At 50.2% G+C, this 16,125-nt stretch overlaps 1 protein-coding gene across 1 annotated transcript; it reads left to right on the top strand.

Annotated features, from left to right (window-relative positions):
- Positions 1 to 9,137: 9,137 nt before the first annotated feature.
- FJX1 (four-jointed box kinase 1) lies at positions 9,138 to 11,693 on the top strand. The gene has a single exon (XM_061462866.1). It carries the CDS (start codon positions 9,383 to 9,385, stop codon positions 10,580 to 10,582), a length of 1,200 nt encoding a protein of 399 aa, XP_061318850.1. The 5' UTR covers positions 9,138 to 9,382; the 3' UTR covers positions 10,583 to 11,693.
- The last annotated feature ends 4,432 nt before the right edge of the window (positions 11,694 to 16,125 follow it).

Here is a 16,125-nt window from a genome sequence, read left to right as displayed (position 1 = left end):
TTTTCCTGCCCACTTGTGTTTTCTTGTGGTTTTGGATGAATACTTCCTGCCTGATACTCCTGGATTATGTTGCTGTACAGGGAAAACTCCTGAAAGGAAGGAAATTCAATAAAAAGCTTGTTGGCCATACTGCTGTGATTTATTTTTATTGCCATTAGATGTAGTAATTCTTTTTTTCTCTTTTTTTTTTTTTTTTTTACTTTGCACATAAAAGATAAAATGTGTTTCTGGCAAAGGGGAAACCAATAAAATCCTTTCTTTAAAGCCCAGGAGAAAAGAGGGCTAATGGCAGCAGCAAGACTGAGGGAGCTGGATAAATCATGGTTAAAGAATTAGAAAATGCTGATCAACCGCTGCATTCCTAGCAAGTGGGAAGCCCCAAGCCTTGCTACCAGAGCACTGTGTAACCATGCAGAAACTTGCTGCTGCAGCAGCAGTGAAGAGCCTCCGCTCCAAAAAAGCAAAGGCAAGTGTTCTGTCTTCCCTTTGGAAACTCTTCAGTTGAGGCTGATGAGCTCTGGCATAGCACAGAGCAGGTCTCCTCTGCAGCAGTGCAAGGATTACAGGTACATTTGTTGAGCAGCACAGAGAAATGACAAAATGAAATGACACACCTGTGTCCTAGGTTGCATCACCAGCAGTGTGAGCAGCAGGTCAAGGGAGGGGTTTCTCCTCCTCTGCTCTGGTGAGATCTCCCTGCAGATCTGGGGCAACAACACAAGAGAGACGTGGAGCAAGGCCAGAGGAGGCCACAAAGATGCTCCAAGGGCTGGTGCTGCTCTGCGGTGGAGACAGGCTGAGAGAGCTGGGCTTGTTCAGCCTGGAGAAGTGAAGGCTCTGGGGAGACCTCAGAGCAGCTTCCAGTGCCTAAAGGGGCTGACAAGGAATCTGGAGAGGGGTTTCTGACAAGGGCCTGTAGTGACAGGACAAGGGGGAATGGCTTTAACCTGACAGAGGGCAGATTGAGATGGGATATTAGGAAGAAGTGAGGGTGGTGAAGCCCTGGCACAGGCTGCCCAGAGAAGCTGTGGCTGCCCCATCCCTGGCAGTGTTCAAGGCCAGGTTAGATGGGACTTGGAGCAACCTGGTCTAGTGGAAGGTGTCCCCTGCCTGTGGTAGGGGGTTGGAACTGGATGAGCTTTGAGATCCTTTCTAACCCAAACCAGTCTGGGATTCTCTGATTCTGCAACGGGGATCCAAAGAAGGGTGCTGGTGGGTCCTAGTGATCTGAGCAGGAGGGCTGACCGAGCACACATGCCCATGCAGCTGCTTTCCCAGACTGGAGATATTCAGGACCAGCTCAGCTCCTCCACATTACTACTTGCCATTTCTTGCAGGTCAGATTACATTAAGCTGCATCTATAGTGCCACTATGTATTTGAGGAAGTTCTGTTCAAATCGATCTCAAAGCTTAAAAAAATATAAATGCATATTTTCTTCTCAATGTCTTTGTTTGTGTTGTCTCCTGTTATCTCCCTGGGTTGCTCTTCTGTGACTCAGTGGAAAACCAGCTCCTGTGATGGCTAACAAAGAGGAGGAGGAAGAGCGAGCTCACTTCAGTAACTCATGACTGTGTTTATTTTTCTCTTCTTTGGGGGATGTATTTTATGACTCTCACTAAACTGTTTACAGAAATTCCAACAGCTAGGCATAAAGTCACTTGTAAGGAAACTGGGCTAAATTAAAACAAAAATGTTGGTCATTTTCCAGAGGAAAAATAGCTCTTTTCTGTGATGTCTGTGCTGCTCTACCCCTCCACCCACATACGGGGGAAGTCAAAATGTGATAATGAGGAGTTGGGTAGGGACAAAGACTGGAAGAACTGTAGCTGTTCTGGAAGATAGGGAAGCTCATTTATCAGTCCATTATTATCAGTCATTTATCCAGAATCATTCTTGAATCACAGAATGGTTTGGGTTGGAGCTGGAAACTGCTTTAAGGTATCCTTGGAGGCTTCCCTCCTCCAGACCAAACAACTCCAGTTTTCTCAGCCTGTCTCCATAGATCCAACATAGAACACATGTACCTGTAATCCTCACTCTGCTTTTTTTCTGGTCTTTAGTTTGAGATCACTGAGGACACAGTCCTACACAAATCAGGATTTACATGAAATGACAGTGTACAGCAACAACAAAACCAATAAAATTCTACTGTGTTGGCTTTCCTGAGTGTCCAGCAGCTCCTCCCAGCTCTCAAGAACTCAAAGACATCTTTAGACATCATCAAATAACTTATTTTCACAGCTTCTTGTTCTTCAAGTGGAGAAACTGAGGCACAGGCAAGCCAAGTGGCTCACTCGATATCACAGAGGGGAAATGGAGTAGGGCCAGCTGTAGAAACTAAAACACCTGTATTACCTGTCTTGCCAAATCACTGGATCCAAGAAAGGCTGATGGAGAGACTCACTCTGAGGCTTTTGTATTTCATCATTCCTACAAGACACTCTTTGTGCAGCATGTGGTAATCACAACATGAAGCCTGTTAAACTGCTCTTTAATCAGCTGTTTATGGTGCTTAGAGAGGGGGCAGACTCAGTTCCCCACTGCAGGCCTTCACCTCTGAAGGGTACTTTGCCATTTCCTTTTACATCACATGCAGGAACTATCGCTTGTTTATGAGTCTTTATTCATTCTTTCAGGGAATGCTAGTTAAACACCAGGTAAGTAAATACATTATCAATGAGATTATTAAATGTTAATGCTGTGTTTCCTAAGGCTTACAAATTTAAATGGGTCACATTACAATGTAGAGGGTGCAGCAAGGAAACTTCTCAATACCACCAACCCAATAATAATAAAAAGTCATGACTTTCAAACGTGGGACTCCTTTGTGAGTCATATGGGAGTGTCTTTTGTTTTCTGCTTCTCACCCCATCAGCGAGAGGGCTCCTGACAGGGAACATCTCCGCTGCAGGATGGATAGTGGTGTGGGAATCACTGCAGTTGCACAGACACAAACTGGTATGTCCACGAGTCTTCATTTATCTAGTCATGGAAGTATAGAAGTATTTCTGGACTAATAACCTGAACCCAAGCTCCAGAGCTCAGATGGGGAGTTGGCTAATGCAGTTAGATCCCATCCAGGCCCAGCTGGTTTACCTTCAGACAATTTGGCTGTCCTTACATGCATCAGGGTAGACCCCATTTATTTTCTTTAGTGAAGACTGAGAGTGTTAGTCAATATCTTGATTTCAACAGCTGGAATGTGTAGAAAAATTATGACAATTGGAACTGTAGCCACAGACAATGCTCTCAGCGGAGATGTCTGCTGGATAAAGCTAGGATGGGTGGAAAACTCATCATTTGAGTCACAACTGGACAACATGAAACCCTAGAGAATGCAGAGGAGGAAGAGTCTCCCACAAACGAGGAGAGAGCCTCAGTGTGGCCTGATGCAAAAGACTATACTTTCACCTGGGGACCATACAGGTCCTCAGCAGTAGACTTGTTCCCCATATGTGGCTGAAGGTCACATCCCAGAGCCTGCAGGATGCTGTGGGTCCTGATGTGTACACTGCTGGTTGGGCATGCTATTGCACACCTCTAACATGACTGAATGTCAGACAAGGGATGCCCCTATGGGCAAGTTACAGGCTTCCAGGAGTACCTGATGTGGGTAAGAGAAGGACAGAGCTGAGAAACCATTTTACTAAATGTACCTAAAAGGCATACAAAACCTCTGGAAAGGGGCTTTTTACAAAGGCATGAAGTTACAGGACAAGGGGGAATGGATTTAACCTGACAGAAGGGAGATTGAGATGAGCTCTTAGGCAGAAGTTCTTCCCTGTGAGGGTGCTGAGGCGCTGGCAGAGGTTGCCCAGAGAAGCTGTGGCTGCCCCATCCCTGGCAGTGTTCAAGGTCAGGTTGGACGGGGCTTGGAGCAACCTGGTCTAGCGGGAAGGTGTCCCTGGCCACGGTAGGGGGTTAGAACTGGATGAGCTTTGAGGTCCTTCCAACCCAAACCAGTCTGGGATTCTATGATAACTGAGCACTATGCAGGCACATTGTTGAGGGGACCTCCTCTGGCAGGACACATGCTTCAAAGGAGAAGACTGGGACATTGCTCCCCATTTCTCACCACCTCATCTCACAGCTTCATGCAGGGGCAGAGGGTGCCTTCAAGCAGGGGAGAGGCTGGGGTAAGAAAAGCAAAGGTCCAGGGAATTCATATGTTTCTTTCTTTTGTGTCTTCCCCCTACAGCACTCTTGGCAGCCAGAGGGGCTCCTCTGTCCTTGGAAAGAATCCAGCTGCCTCTCTAGGCAACGCAACAGAGAGGAGATATTAGAGACCTGGAAACTGGTTTCACTATTTAAGCTGGTCCTTTTCTCTGCTTTGCTCAGAGAGAACTGCACAGCTGGCTTTCCACTGGTGCAGCCAGGGGTTTTACCTTAAGTCTAATTAGAACAATTTCCCTGGCAGTGCAAAAGCTGCACTTTTTTAGGACTTGCTGAAAAGTTTAAGATGTCTCGTGGATATTTGTTTTTAGTAGAAGATAAATTTCACTTTTTTTTTTTTTTCCTTCCGGTAACAATAGTAACCCTACCTTTAGCCTGGCCTTATTTTCCTAGTCAAGCCTGATCCATCCCACTTTTTAACTGGGCCCATCCCAGCACTAAGTGCCTGGAGAACACATTAAAGTGAGGATATTTTTAACAGTGAAGGTATTGAACCCATGGCCCAGATTACCAGAAGGTGATGAAGACTCTCTACCTAAGGGCAGTATCTTTCCAAATCATACATACTTCAAGTACAATTTCATGGCCTGGCAGGATGGCTCAGAAGGAAAGAAAGTCTATGGGAGAAGAGGAGGTGATTTGTCCTTCTCTCTTCTGGAGAGACACCGAGTTTGGGTTTCCACTCTCTTCTGTTGTGGTACACCAGGGCAGGTTCCTGGAGTTACTGTGAATGGAATTGAACAATATTATTCACTCACCAGAGTGAAGAATATTTTGGCAGCCAGAAGATGGAGAGTTATCAGTATATACGACATGAATATTGTAGGCCATGGGATGTGGCCCTTCAGAAAACCCTACCTGAAAGCAGAGGCACCATTTATCCTTTCATGTGGTAATTGCATTTTGTCTCCCTAAATCACCTCGGCAGTTTCACTTGAAGAGTTTTCTTGAACCTATTTAACTTCTGCCTGAAAAAATGTGTACTTTTTTGTAATGAACACAAATGCTACCCAGATTCCCTCAGGAACAGGCTGCATTCAGGGTGAGCAGGGAGCAGTGGTCTCCCAGAACTGTTCTAATGTGGATGCTATAAGTAGCAGCAACCTGCTCACCACCAGGCAGCTTTGCCAGTTAGAATCAGCCAAGGATCTCACCCCAAGACATGAAAAGCATAGAATCATAGAATCATAGAATAGTTAGGGCTGGAAAGGACCTTAAGATCATCTAGTTCCAACCCACCTGCCATGGGCAGGGACACCTCACACTAAACCATGCCACCCAAGACTTTGTCCAACCTGGTCTTGAACACTGCCAGGGATGGAGTGTTCACAACCTCCCTGGGCAACCCATTCCAGTGCCTCACCACCCTCACAGTAAAGAACTTCTTCCTTATAGCCAATCTAAACTTCCCCTGTTTAAGTTTGAACCCGTTACCCCTTGTCCTGTCACGACAGTCCCTAATGAAGAGTCCCTCCCCAGCAGCCTTATAGCCCCCCTTCAGGTACTGGAAGGCTGCTATGAGGTCTCCATGCAGCCTTCTCTTCTCCAGGCTGAACAGCCCCAACTTCCTCAGCCTGCCTTTATACAGGAGGTGCTCCAGTCCCCTGATCATCCTCGTGGCCCTCCTCTGGACTTGTTCCAACAGTTCCATGTCCTTTTTATGTTGAGGACACCAGAACTGCACACAATACTCCAGGTGAGGTCTCACGAGAGCAGAGTAGAAGGGCAGGACCACCTCCTTCAACCTGCTGGTCACACTCCTTTTGATGCAGCCCAGGATACGGTTGGCTTTCTGGGCTGCAAGCGCACACTGAAGCCGGCTCATGTTCATTTTGTCATCAACCAACACCCCCAAGTCCTTCTCTGCAGGGCTGCTCTGAATCTCTTCTCTGCCCAACCTGGAGCTGTGCCTGGGATTGCTCCGACCCAGGTGTAGGACCTTGCACTTGGCATGGTTAAACTTCATGAGGTTGGCATCAGCTCACCTCATAAGTGTGTTGAGGTCCCTCTGGATGGCATTCCTTCCCTCCAGCGTATCAACCAAACCACACAGCTTGGGGTCATCGGCAAACTTGCTGAGGGCGCGCTCAATCCCACTGTCCATGTCAGCGACAGAGATGTTAAACAAGATCGGTCCCAACACCGATCCCTGAGGGACACCACTCGTTACTGGTCTCCAGCTGGACATTGAGCCATTGACCACAACTCTTTGTGTGCAGCCATCCAGCCAGGTCTTTATCCACCGAGTGGTCCACCTACCGAATTGATGTCTCTCCAATTTAGAGACAAGGATGTCGTGTGGGACAGTGTTGAACACTTCGCATATCCTGCCAGCTGAATTATCAGAACCCACCAGAGGCTGGGTTGTATTTGTATAACTGGTGCTGCTGACCTATCAGTTTTCTTTTATGCCTGTCTGCAGAGCCAGCTTGTCAGGGGCCCTGAGAACATCAGTCTCAGCATAACACAGATTCCTTCCCGTCTTTGCAGTTTACTTTTCATAGGGATGAAAACAAATCCCTAAACTGACTGAGCATTGCCAGGCACCTGACCAGTCTTCTGAATACTTTCAAGAGCCAGGCACAAAATCTGAAATGCTTATTAATGTATTGCTTTGATATTAAAAGCAGAGAGTCACAGATATTAAAAACAGAAAGTCACAGAGTACAGGGGAGATAGGATCCATTCTGTGTGTGGAAATTGCCCAGCTTCATGTTCTACATTGCACTCCAGATTACAAAAACAAAATCCCTGTAGAGTCCCACCAGCCTGGGATCCTTTTTGTGAAACCAACTGTGGTATCAAAGCAATAGGAGAGCTTCCAGATTTCTCTGTTCCAGGCTGAGACAGAAAATTGCCAACATGCCTGCAAGGCAAGGCCCCTGATGTTCCCCTCCCTGCTATGAAATGCAGAGCACCTTAACTTCTTCAGCCCTCCCGCAGACACAGCCAGCTATAAATCCTGCTCTTGGTTGCTGGACTATATCTCATCATGATGGATGCTTTTTTTTTTTTGGTTGAGGAATACAAATCCAACTTGACAGAGCCATAGTCAGTCACACACATGGGCTGTGTCACTGATATATGCATACAAAGCATTCCTAGTGTGGAAATAAAGTGACATGGGCAGGGACACAGGAACAGGGTGTTGCTGCCCCACAGCTGGATGCAGCACTGCAGTGGGGGTCTCACCAGAGCAGAGCAGAGGGAAAGAATCCCCTCCCTTGACCTGCTGCTCACTCTGCTGGTGATGCAGCCCACGACACAGGTGGTTTCTGCAAAGCCAGGATGGTGACTATTTCTCACTATTATGTCAGCAAGTCTGTATGTGCTTGAGGCACCCAACAGCACTGATGCTCCCAGTTAGAACAGTTGCAATCAGATGTCTTGTTAGAAAAGACATTGGCCACAACTGACACATGCCGGCTGTCCCATTTCTTGTGCAGAGACACCGGCCCCCTAGGCCCTCAAAGGGCTTCCTACAATCTGGTGTCCGCGGCCTGGACCCCACTTGGATGCGAGGGTGAGGACGGCAGATTAAGGCTCTGTTTCCCACCACCGATCCAGTCAGGGGCGGCTGCAGAGCAGCGGCGAGGCCGGCGGGAGGAGCTGGTGCGACACGGCCATGGGCTCCCGACGGGGTTTGTGAAGGTGAATGAGGCGAGTTTGAACGTTTTTAACAAAATCCTGGGAGAAAAAAAAAAAAAAAGAGATAATTCCTTTTTCCTTATATTAGTAGAAAATAAACTGCATTCCATCCAACCTGGAAGACTGTGGAGTGGCTGGAAAACTGGGAGTTGTGGTGATACCACAAAAGAGCAGGAAGGGTTGAGGAGATGAGATGGAGAAAAAGGGATTTTTGCTTTTGCAGTGCTGAACATTCTGCATGAGGTGGGTTTCCTTCGCTAAGCCAATTCCAATAACCACTTTGGAGGATAGATTGAAGCAAGAAGTGTTTAATCTGATTTCTCACAAACATGTTTTTCCCAAGAGAGGTCTCCAGTAAAAGGTACAAGAAGAAACAGCCTCAAGCTGTACCAGGGGAGGTTTAGTGGGTATTAGGAAAGATTTCTTCCCCCAAAGGGTGCTCAGGCATTGGAAGAGGGAATCACCATCCCTGGAAGTGCTGAGAGACCGTGTAGATGAGGCTTTTAGTGACATGGCTTAGTGGTGGACTTGGCAATGCTGGGATGAACCTTGGACTTGATGATCTTTGAAGGTCTTTTCCAACCTGGTTCATTCTATGATTCTAAAATACAGGAAGAGCAGAGCGAAGCTTCCTTGCCTTGGGAAGGCAGGAAACTGGGAAAGGGGAATGGGGTGACACAGAGAAGTAGATGGTCTTCGGATTTGCCACTGTACACCCTAAACACCTCAACAGGACAAAATTTGAACAGGAGGGCTGGCTGCCGTTTCCTCGGGTGAGAAATCCCGCGCCCTGCATCGACTCTGCAGGCTTCAAACTTCCTGCCTGGGGAGTTCAAACGCCCGGAAAAGCTGGTCCCACACCGGGGACCTGCGACACTCGTGATGGGCGAGCACGCCGCTCACACCGCTGTGTAAGGACTGTGAACTGTGCTCCCCCGCGTGCAGACACCGGCTGTTCCCTGCCGCCGCCAAGGCGGGAGGAGGCGGAGGAGGAGGCGATGATGCTCTGTGGGGGTATCACGACCGCGGCCACCGGGCTGCCCCTTTGTGCAACCACCTGCCAGCTCCCGGTACCCGGCCCCCCAGCGCCAATCCGCCGGTGACCGCGACGCGACCCCGCCGTGCACCAGCGCGGGGGGCGGCCCCACGAGCGGGCGCGCCGCCTTCCCCCTCCTTTCTTCCTTCCTTCCCTCCCTCCCTCCCTCCCTGTGTCTGCGAGCTCCTTTGTGCTGTGCAGCGGCGAGGAGGAAGCGGCGGTCCGGACTCTCCCGTCCCGCTGGTGGGGGTCTGGCTGGGCCACCCCCGCCTTCAAAATTCGCCTCCGCCCCTTCGACGGGGCATCGCCGCTTTAAGCGGAGGCCCCACGCCGGTAGACGGGGCGGTCCGGGCGCACCCCCCGCTCCCCCCACGTGGTGCGGTGCCCGTGTCTCCGGGCCGCGGCGGGGCTGGGCGCACATAGCGCTGGGCTGACGGCGGGGCTCTGCTGCTCCCCGGGCGGCTGGTGCAGCACGCCCCGGCCGGCCCACGGCCATGCGGCAGTGGCGTGAAGCGACGGGAGTATGAAGCGGGCGAGGCCGAGCCCGCTGCCCGCGCTGGGGCTGCTCCTGCTGGGCACCCTGCCGGCGCTCTGGACGGTGCTGCTGCGGCGGGAAGCGGCAGCGGAGACTGAGGCACCGGAGCCGCGGGACTGGGGCCGCTCCCCGGAGGCGCGGGGCGAGCCCGGCGGCGGGAGGCAGAAAACTTTCCGGGCGCTGCTGGCGGCGAGCCGGGAGGAGCGGGACGAGCCGGCCGCGGGGTCGCCGGTGGAGCGGGGCATCTTCTGGAGCCGTGAGCTGGAGGAGCAGGTGCCACGGGGCTTCGCGGCGGAGGAGGCGGCGGCGTGGCTGTCTGCCGCCCGCACCGCACGCGTGTCCTCGCTGGAGCGGGGCGGCTGCGGGCGTAGCTCCAACCGGCTGGCGCGGCTGTCGGACGGGAGCCGCGCCTGCGTCCGGTACGGCATCAACCCGGAGCAGATCCAGGGCGAGGCGCTGTCCTACCACCTGGCCGGGGTCCTGGGCATGCAGGAGAGACTGCCGCCCATGGCCCTCGCCCTGGTGGAGGCCCGCGGGCGGCGCTGGGAGCCGGTGCGGGAGGAGCTGCGCGGGTCGCCCTGGGCCGAGGGGGCCGTGGTCAGCCTGACGCGCTGGGTGGACAACCTGACCGCTGTGGTGGCCCCAGCGCCCTGGGGTTCCGAGGCGAGCGCCGGGCGGCGGCTGCAGCCGCTGTCGGCGGGGGAGCTGGGCGGGCTGCCGCGGTCGCAGCTGGTGGAGCTGGTGCAGTGGAGCGACCTGATCCTCTTTGACTACCTAACGGCCAACTTCGACCGCCTGGTCAGCAACCTCTTCAGCCTGCAGTGGGACCCAAGGGTCATGCGTCGCGCCACCAGCAACCTGCTCCGCGCCCCCGACGGCGGGCTCGTCTTCATGGACAACGAGGCGGGGCTGGTGCACGGCTACCGCCTCCTCTCCATGTGGGACCCCTACAACGAGCCGCTGCTCCGCTCCGTCTGCGTCTTCCGCGAAGGCACGGCGCGGCGGGTGGCCGAGCTGCATCGCCGCCGGAGCGCCGCCGCCGAGCTGCGCCGCCGGTATCGGGCGCGGGAACCGCTCTGGGCGCGCCTCGGCTTCCTCTCGGAGCGGCAGGCCGAGCTGCTGCAGGCACGGGTCGACTTCGTGCACCGGCACATTTCCCACTGCCGCGCGCAGGCAGCTGTGCTCTAACCGGCCCGGGGCCGGCTGCCCGCACCGCCCGCTTCCGGCCCTCTCCGAGGGAACGGGACGCTCGCCACGGGTGGATGCTACTCCGGGCTCGGTGCCCCGTAACCGCCGGGACGACCGGGTGTGACACTGCCGGGGTGGGGCTGGGGGGAGCGGGTGCTCGCGCTCGGGTGCCTATAGTAACGGGATCCCTGTCTGCTGGGGCAATTCATCCGTGTTTGTCAAGCCCTCTGAGGGTGCACGGTGCTATCGGTATGAGTGTAGCGGAGTAAAGCTTCGGGGCTCTGCTCACAGAGCCTGAAACAGAGGGTTAGCGTCCTTCACGCTTTCGGTGCATTCGCCTTCTTAAGAGACCCTGACGGAAAGCTGTCTTCTTTGGATCGGAGTCAACTACCTGTTTCTTCCAAAGGAGGCAGGCGGAAACGTCTTTTTTATATGTTATCCCTTTTGCAACAGCATATTTAAGTATGAATGTTGATATTCATAGACCAAGATTGCACAATAGAGGAGTCCCTAACTAGCAAAACTGCCCTATTTATGAAGCTTGTTTCTTACCGATTTTCTTTAATGAGAGTTAAATCTAGTTGAGAAGTGTATAGAAAGTCCATATTCCATTAGTTCTTAGTCTTTGTTGTGGATGCATCTGGTTGAACTTCATAGAATCATACAGTCACAGACTGGTTTGGGTTGGAAGGAACCTTAAAGCTCATCCAGTTCCAACCCCCTGCCACGGGCAGAAACACTTTCCACTAGACCAGGTTGCACCAAGCCCCATCCAGCCTGGCCCTAAACTGTTAAACTGTGTCGATTCTTAAACACTCCTTTGTTGTCATCATCATCATCGTTTCATCTGAACAGTGAAGTAACTGACCCATGGGTGACCCAAGAGGATCTCCCAGGTTTTATAAACATTGCTGTGTGATAAGACTTTGATGCAATAGTTAAAATGGAGGAAAACCTGTTTCATGCACTTTACTTTGGCTTTTTAATTTTTTTTATAAAAGAAGACCCTTTTATTTTACAAAGTCTGCCTTTTATGTACATTCTATACGTTCATAAGCTTTTCTGTAACATACTAAAGAAACTGATATTTCAGTAAAGTGTGCTAATGTTTTGCCTTCCTTGTCCTGAATGCTTGCCCAGGCTTTGCCTGGGAAGCGTGCACCTCCTTGGTCTGCCCTGATGTGACTGTTGTGTACTTCAGCTGAATAGACTTCTGTTTGTTTCTTAAAGCCTGAAATGAACCACCTTGACTAGCACTGAGGTAACCAGAGCAAATACTTTCAGCAAACTGATAGAGATGGTGTGAGCTTAGCCATGATCAGCGTCTTTGGTGCTGGGATGGGTACCAACCTCCTAATACAGGTCACATAAACTGTTACTATACCAGAAACAACTCTGGAGGTGGCAAATGCTATCAGTGGGTGTTTATACATGTTCTCAGTCATAGAATCATGGAATGGTTTGGGTTGGAAGGAACATTAAAGCCCATCCAATTCCAGCCCCTGCCATGGGCAGGAATACCTCCCGCTAGACCAGGTTGCTCCAAGCCCTGTCCAACCTGGCCTTGAACACTGCCAGGAATGGGGCAACCACAGCTTCTCTGGGCAGCCTGTGCCAGGGCCTCACCACCCTCACAGGGAGGAACTTCTTCCTAAGGTCTCATCTCAATCTCCCCTGTCAGTTTAAAGCCATTCCCCCTTGTCCTGTCACTACAGGCCCTTGTCAAAAGTCCTCTCAGTGGGTGTTAGAGCAGTTCTCAGTCCTCTCCTCCCACTGTTAGCTTTGTGATGGGGGTTGAGGCAGAACTGAAGAGTAGGAAAGCTTTTCAATCTTGCTGAAATGGTGGTGGGGTTTTTTCCTTACAAAAGTTTTACTCTAGGTGGGGTGAAGAGGTAATAGTGGGTGTAGAAAATGAGTTCATCTCTTGTTTGCTTTTTTACATATACCAGTGTTCACAGAAGAGGCCATTGTATGGCTCAAAATACAGCCAGAATAATAATAAAGGATAAACCCCAAATACTAGTGTATGTCCTGCTATAATCAAACAGAAGCATAATCTCTTCTGCATGTGGAGAGATGCCTCTTAATGAGGGCAGCACCCCACTCAGTGGTTGCTGTGCAAGTAGGGGCTGTCTTCAGTACGTCAAGTGCTAACATTCCCCGGAACTCAGAGAGGGCTGTGCATTGATACCTGCAAGAGGTCTTTGGTCTGTTAATAATCATTTAAACTTCACTTAACAATTTGCTTTGGCCATTAAACTGTTTTCCTTTTATATTTCTTTTTTTCAATAGGACAACAGTTTTACAAACAACTCAAAAGTTAATGGTTACTGAGCTGTATGAGATACTGCAACTGAATGTGTGAGTATTTATTTTAAAACATACCAGCAGCCTCCAAGAGTAGCTTCCATTCAATTGCTTAACTGACATGGGGCTCTATTGAACTCATCTTTATAGTTCACTGCATTTATCTCTCTGAACAATACACAGAATCCCATGTGACATTCCTTTGTCATTTACATGACAATACACAACTTAACTGTAATTCTTAATTCTTCCTTAGTGTTGCTGTGCAACTTGAATGCAGCAGCTCTGTCGCATTCACCTAATGAAAATCCATTTAAATAATGAAGTGCTGGCATAAATTTTAAACCACTGTGAAGAGCAAACCGCTGTGTCACAAACATCTCAGCTGTCATTACAGCACAACTGTAGGTTTTGATGGCTAATAGAAAATAAATCTCCTTTGCAGTGTCTTTAGAGCCACAGCCTAGATAATTACACCTTTTGAGAAGGAACATGGGTTTCTCTTTGGTGTTTGGTGACTACCTCAAGTTGTATGTAGGTTGCATGTTCAGAAATGGAGTTATAGATAGGTTGCATGTTCAAAAATGGCATATTTGTAGGTTGGTGTGAAACCAGAGATGCTATGCTAGGGAAGCTGTGCCCTCCTGGAAAATGGGTTTATTAAAAGAGGATGGAGAAAACTAGCATGGATGGGTGACGATACTTCACTTAGTTGATGCATTTTACTCTTCTGGTGCAGATCATCAGCTTTTATGCCAGAGACATCTTTGAATTACCGTCACATTAAGGAAAACTTACTTTCTCCCGTGCAATTTCTTTAAGGCAAACTGCCTTGTAAATCAGTGTTCTGGTACATTTTTTGCGTGCCATTTTCGCTGTATATGCTGCCTGATACGTGATTATCTTCCTTTGGAACCAAGGGATGAAACTCTGTAATACTAAGTAATACTTAGTATAATTCCAGCGGTGCTTACTTAAGTCGCCTTTCTTCCAGTGGAGTGTCCTTTGAGTTACAGTAATCAGAAAGGCAAGGAAGAACATTGCTTATTTGAGAAAAACTGGAGACCGTTGTTGAGTGGTGTTCCTCAGGGGCTGGTGCTGGGACTGGCACTATTCAGCATCTTTGTCAGCAACATGGACAATGGGATAAAGTGCACCCACAACAAGTTTGCTGATGACACCAAACTGTGTGATGTGGTCAGCATACTGAAGGGAAGGGATGGGATCCAGAGGCACCTGGACAGGCTGGGAAGGTGGGACTGTGCAAACCTCATAGACTTCAACAAGACCGAGTGCAAGGTCCTGCACCTGGGTTGGGGTGTCCCAAGCACAACTGCAAGTTGAGTGAGATTGGATTGAGAGCAACCATGAGAAGGGCTTGGGGGTGCTTGGTGATGAGAAGCTCCCCATGACCCAGCAGTGTGCTCTCGCAGCCCAGAAACCACCCATGTGCGGGGCTGTGTCACCAGCAGCGTGTTCAGCAGGTCAAGGGAGGGGATTCTCCCCCTCTGCTCTGCTCTGGTGAGACCCCCCCAAGCAGTATTGAGTCCAGCTCTGGGACCCCCAACATAAGAGGGATGAGGAGCTGTTGGAGTGAGTCCACAGGAGACCACAAAGATGCTGCGAGGCCGGAGCAGCTCTGCTCTGGAGACAGGCTGAGAGCTGGGCTTGTTCAGCCTGGAGAAGGCTCCAGGGAGACCTCGCAGCAGCTTCCAGTGCCTAAAGGGGTTGACAAGAATTCTGGAGAGGGGCTTTTGACAAAAGCCTGTAGTGACAGGACAAGGGGGAATGGCTTTAACCTGACAGAGGGCAGATTGAGATATCAGGAAGAAGTTCTTCCCTGTGAGGGTGGTGAGGCCCTGGCACAGGTTGCCCAGAGAAGCTGTGGCTGCCCCATCCCTGGCAGTGTTCAAGGTCAGGTTGGACGGGGCTTGGAGCAACCTGGTCTAGTGGAAGGTGTCCCTGCCTGTGACAGGGGGCTGGAACTGGATGAGTTTTAACGTCCTTTCCAACCCAAACCATTTGGTGATTCTGTGATGACTTTAGGACCTGGAAGTTGTGATTACAATGTTGTTCTTGATAGCAGGATCAGCTGTTTCTGGCTGTGCATTGCAGGCAGCTCAGCACTGCCTTACCTGAGGCTCAGGGAATCAGTTGCACAACTTGTATCAGGAAGGGGCTGTAGGGTTCTAGGCCTCACTGAGCAGATAACTTAAGGTTGCACTTAACTCCCCACCTCGTTTCACAGGCTTCCAGTGAAGTATGTGCTTACAGCTTGACTGCACTGGTTCCTTAGTCAGATGTGGGCTGTTGCACAGACCTGAGAAGAGTCCTGACAAGGTTGTGGGGAAGGAGGGGCGTTGGCAGCATGCTGTGCTGTCTCTCCTAGGTGTGAGACAGGTCTGGTTTTCAGCTCTGTGGAGTCTCACGTACTTAACTGATAACGTTAGCTTCAGAAGAAAGGGAATAAAAAAGGAAGAAATACCTGGAGGATGTTGTAATTTGAATGCACTTAATTCAGCCCCATATTCCTTCATGCTTCCCTGGTTACACTCAGAATGCCTCCCACAAATTTTTTCTTTCACTGGAATCTAAGGAGGCGTGCAGGATAAGGGTTTATTGCTGCTCCCAGCTTGAGTTCGTAGTCCCTGGGATGACTATGACCTCCAAACCCTACTAGTGTGAAGGAAGAACTGAGTTCACTGTTTCTGAGAACTACCTAAGGGGCATCAAAATGGTGCCTGCAGTGGCTAAAATGCATAAAACATCTCATCCCTGCACCCCCAGGAAGCCCTGGAGAGCAGGGTCTGTGTATTCAGTGGGTTTTCCGCTTACTGAGAAAAGCAAGTCTGGCCTTTGCAGCATAATTCTCCTTTGCTTTTGTTTGCTTGTATCTGAAGTAATTTGCAATCCGAATTTATTTTCCTTGTGTGTTTCCCTTTCGGAATTTCCCTCGCTGCTTGGGAGGTTCTTCCCAGGCACAGAGTCCGTTTGCCTCTCACACAAAAGCAGCTGCCATGGGGTTGGAGCTGGCTCCACACTTCCCTCCTGGCTGAGGCCATGTCACCCAGTCAAAGACGTGAAATACTCTGGCCCAGTGCAAGGCAGTGAAAATAGTTAGTTACATTTGACTTACCGGGCATACAGCATGCTTTCCACATCACCAGCATAGTTTTTGTTGTTTGCTTTCCCCTTTGAAGTTGGGTACATTTTTTAATGGTAATAATACTTCGAAT

Source organism: Pezoporus flaviventris, unplaced genomic scaffold (genome assembly GCF_033815535.1).
Source record: "Pezoporus flaviventris isolate CSIRO_AGI_PZ_B2104156 unplaced genomic scaffold, CSIRO_AGI_Pfla_v1 ptg000036l, whole genome shotgun sequence".
NCBI lineage: Eukaryota > Metazoa > Chordata > Aves > Psittaciformes > Psittacidae > Pezoporus > Pezoporus flaviventris.
This window is presented reverse-complemented; position numbering and strand designations above follow the sequence as displayed.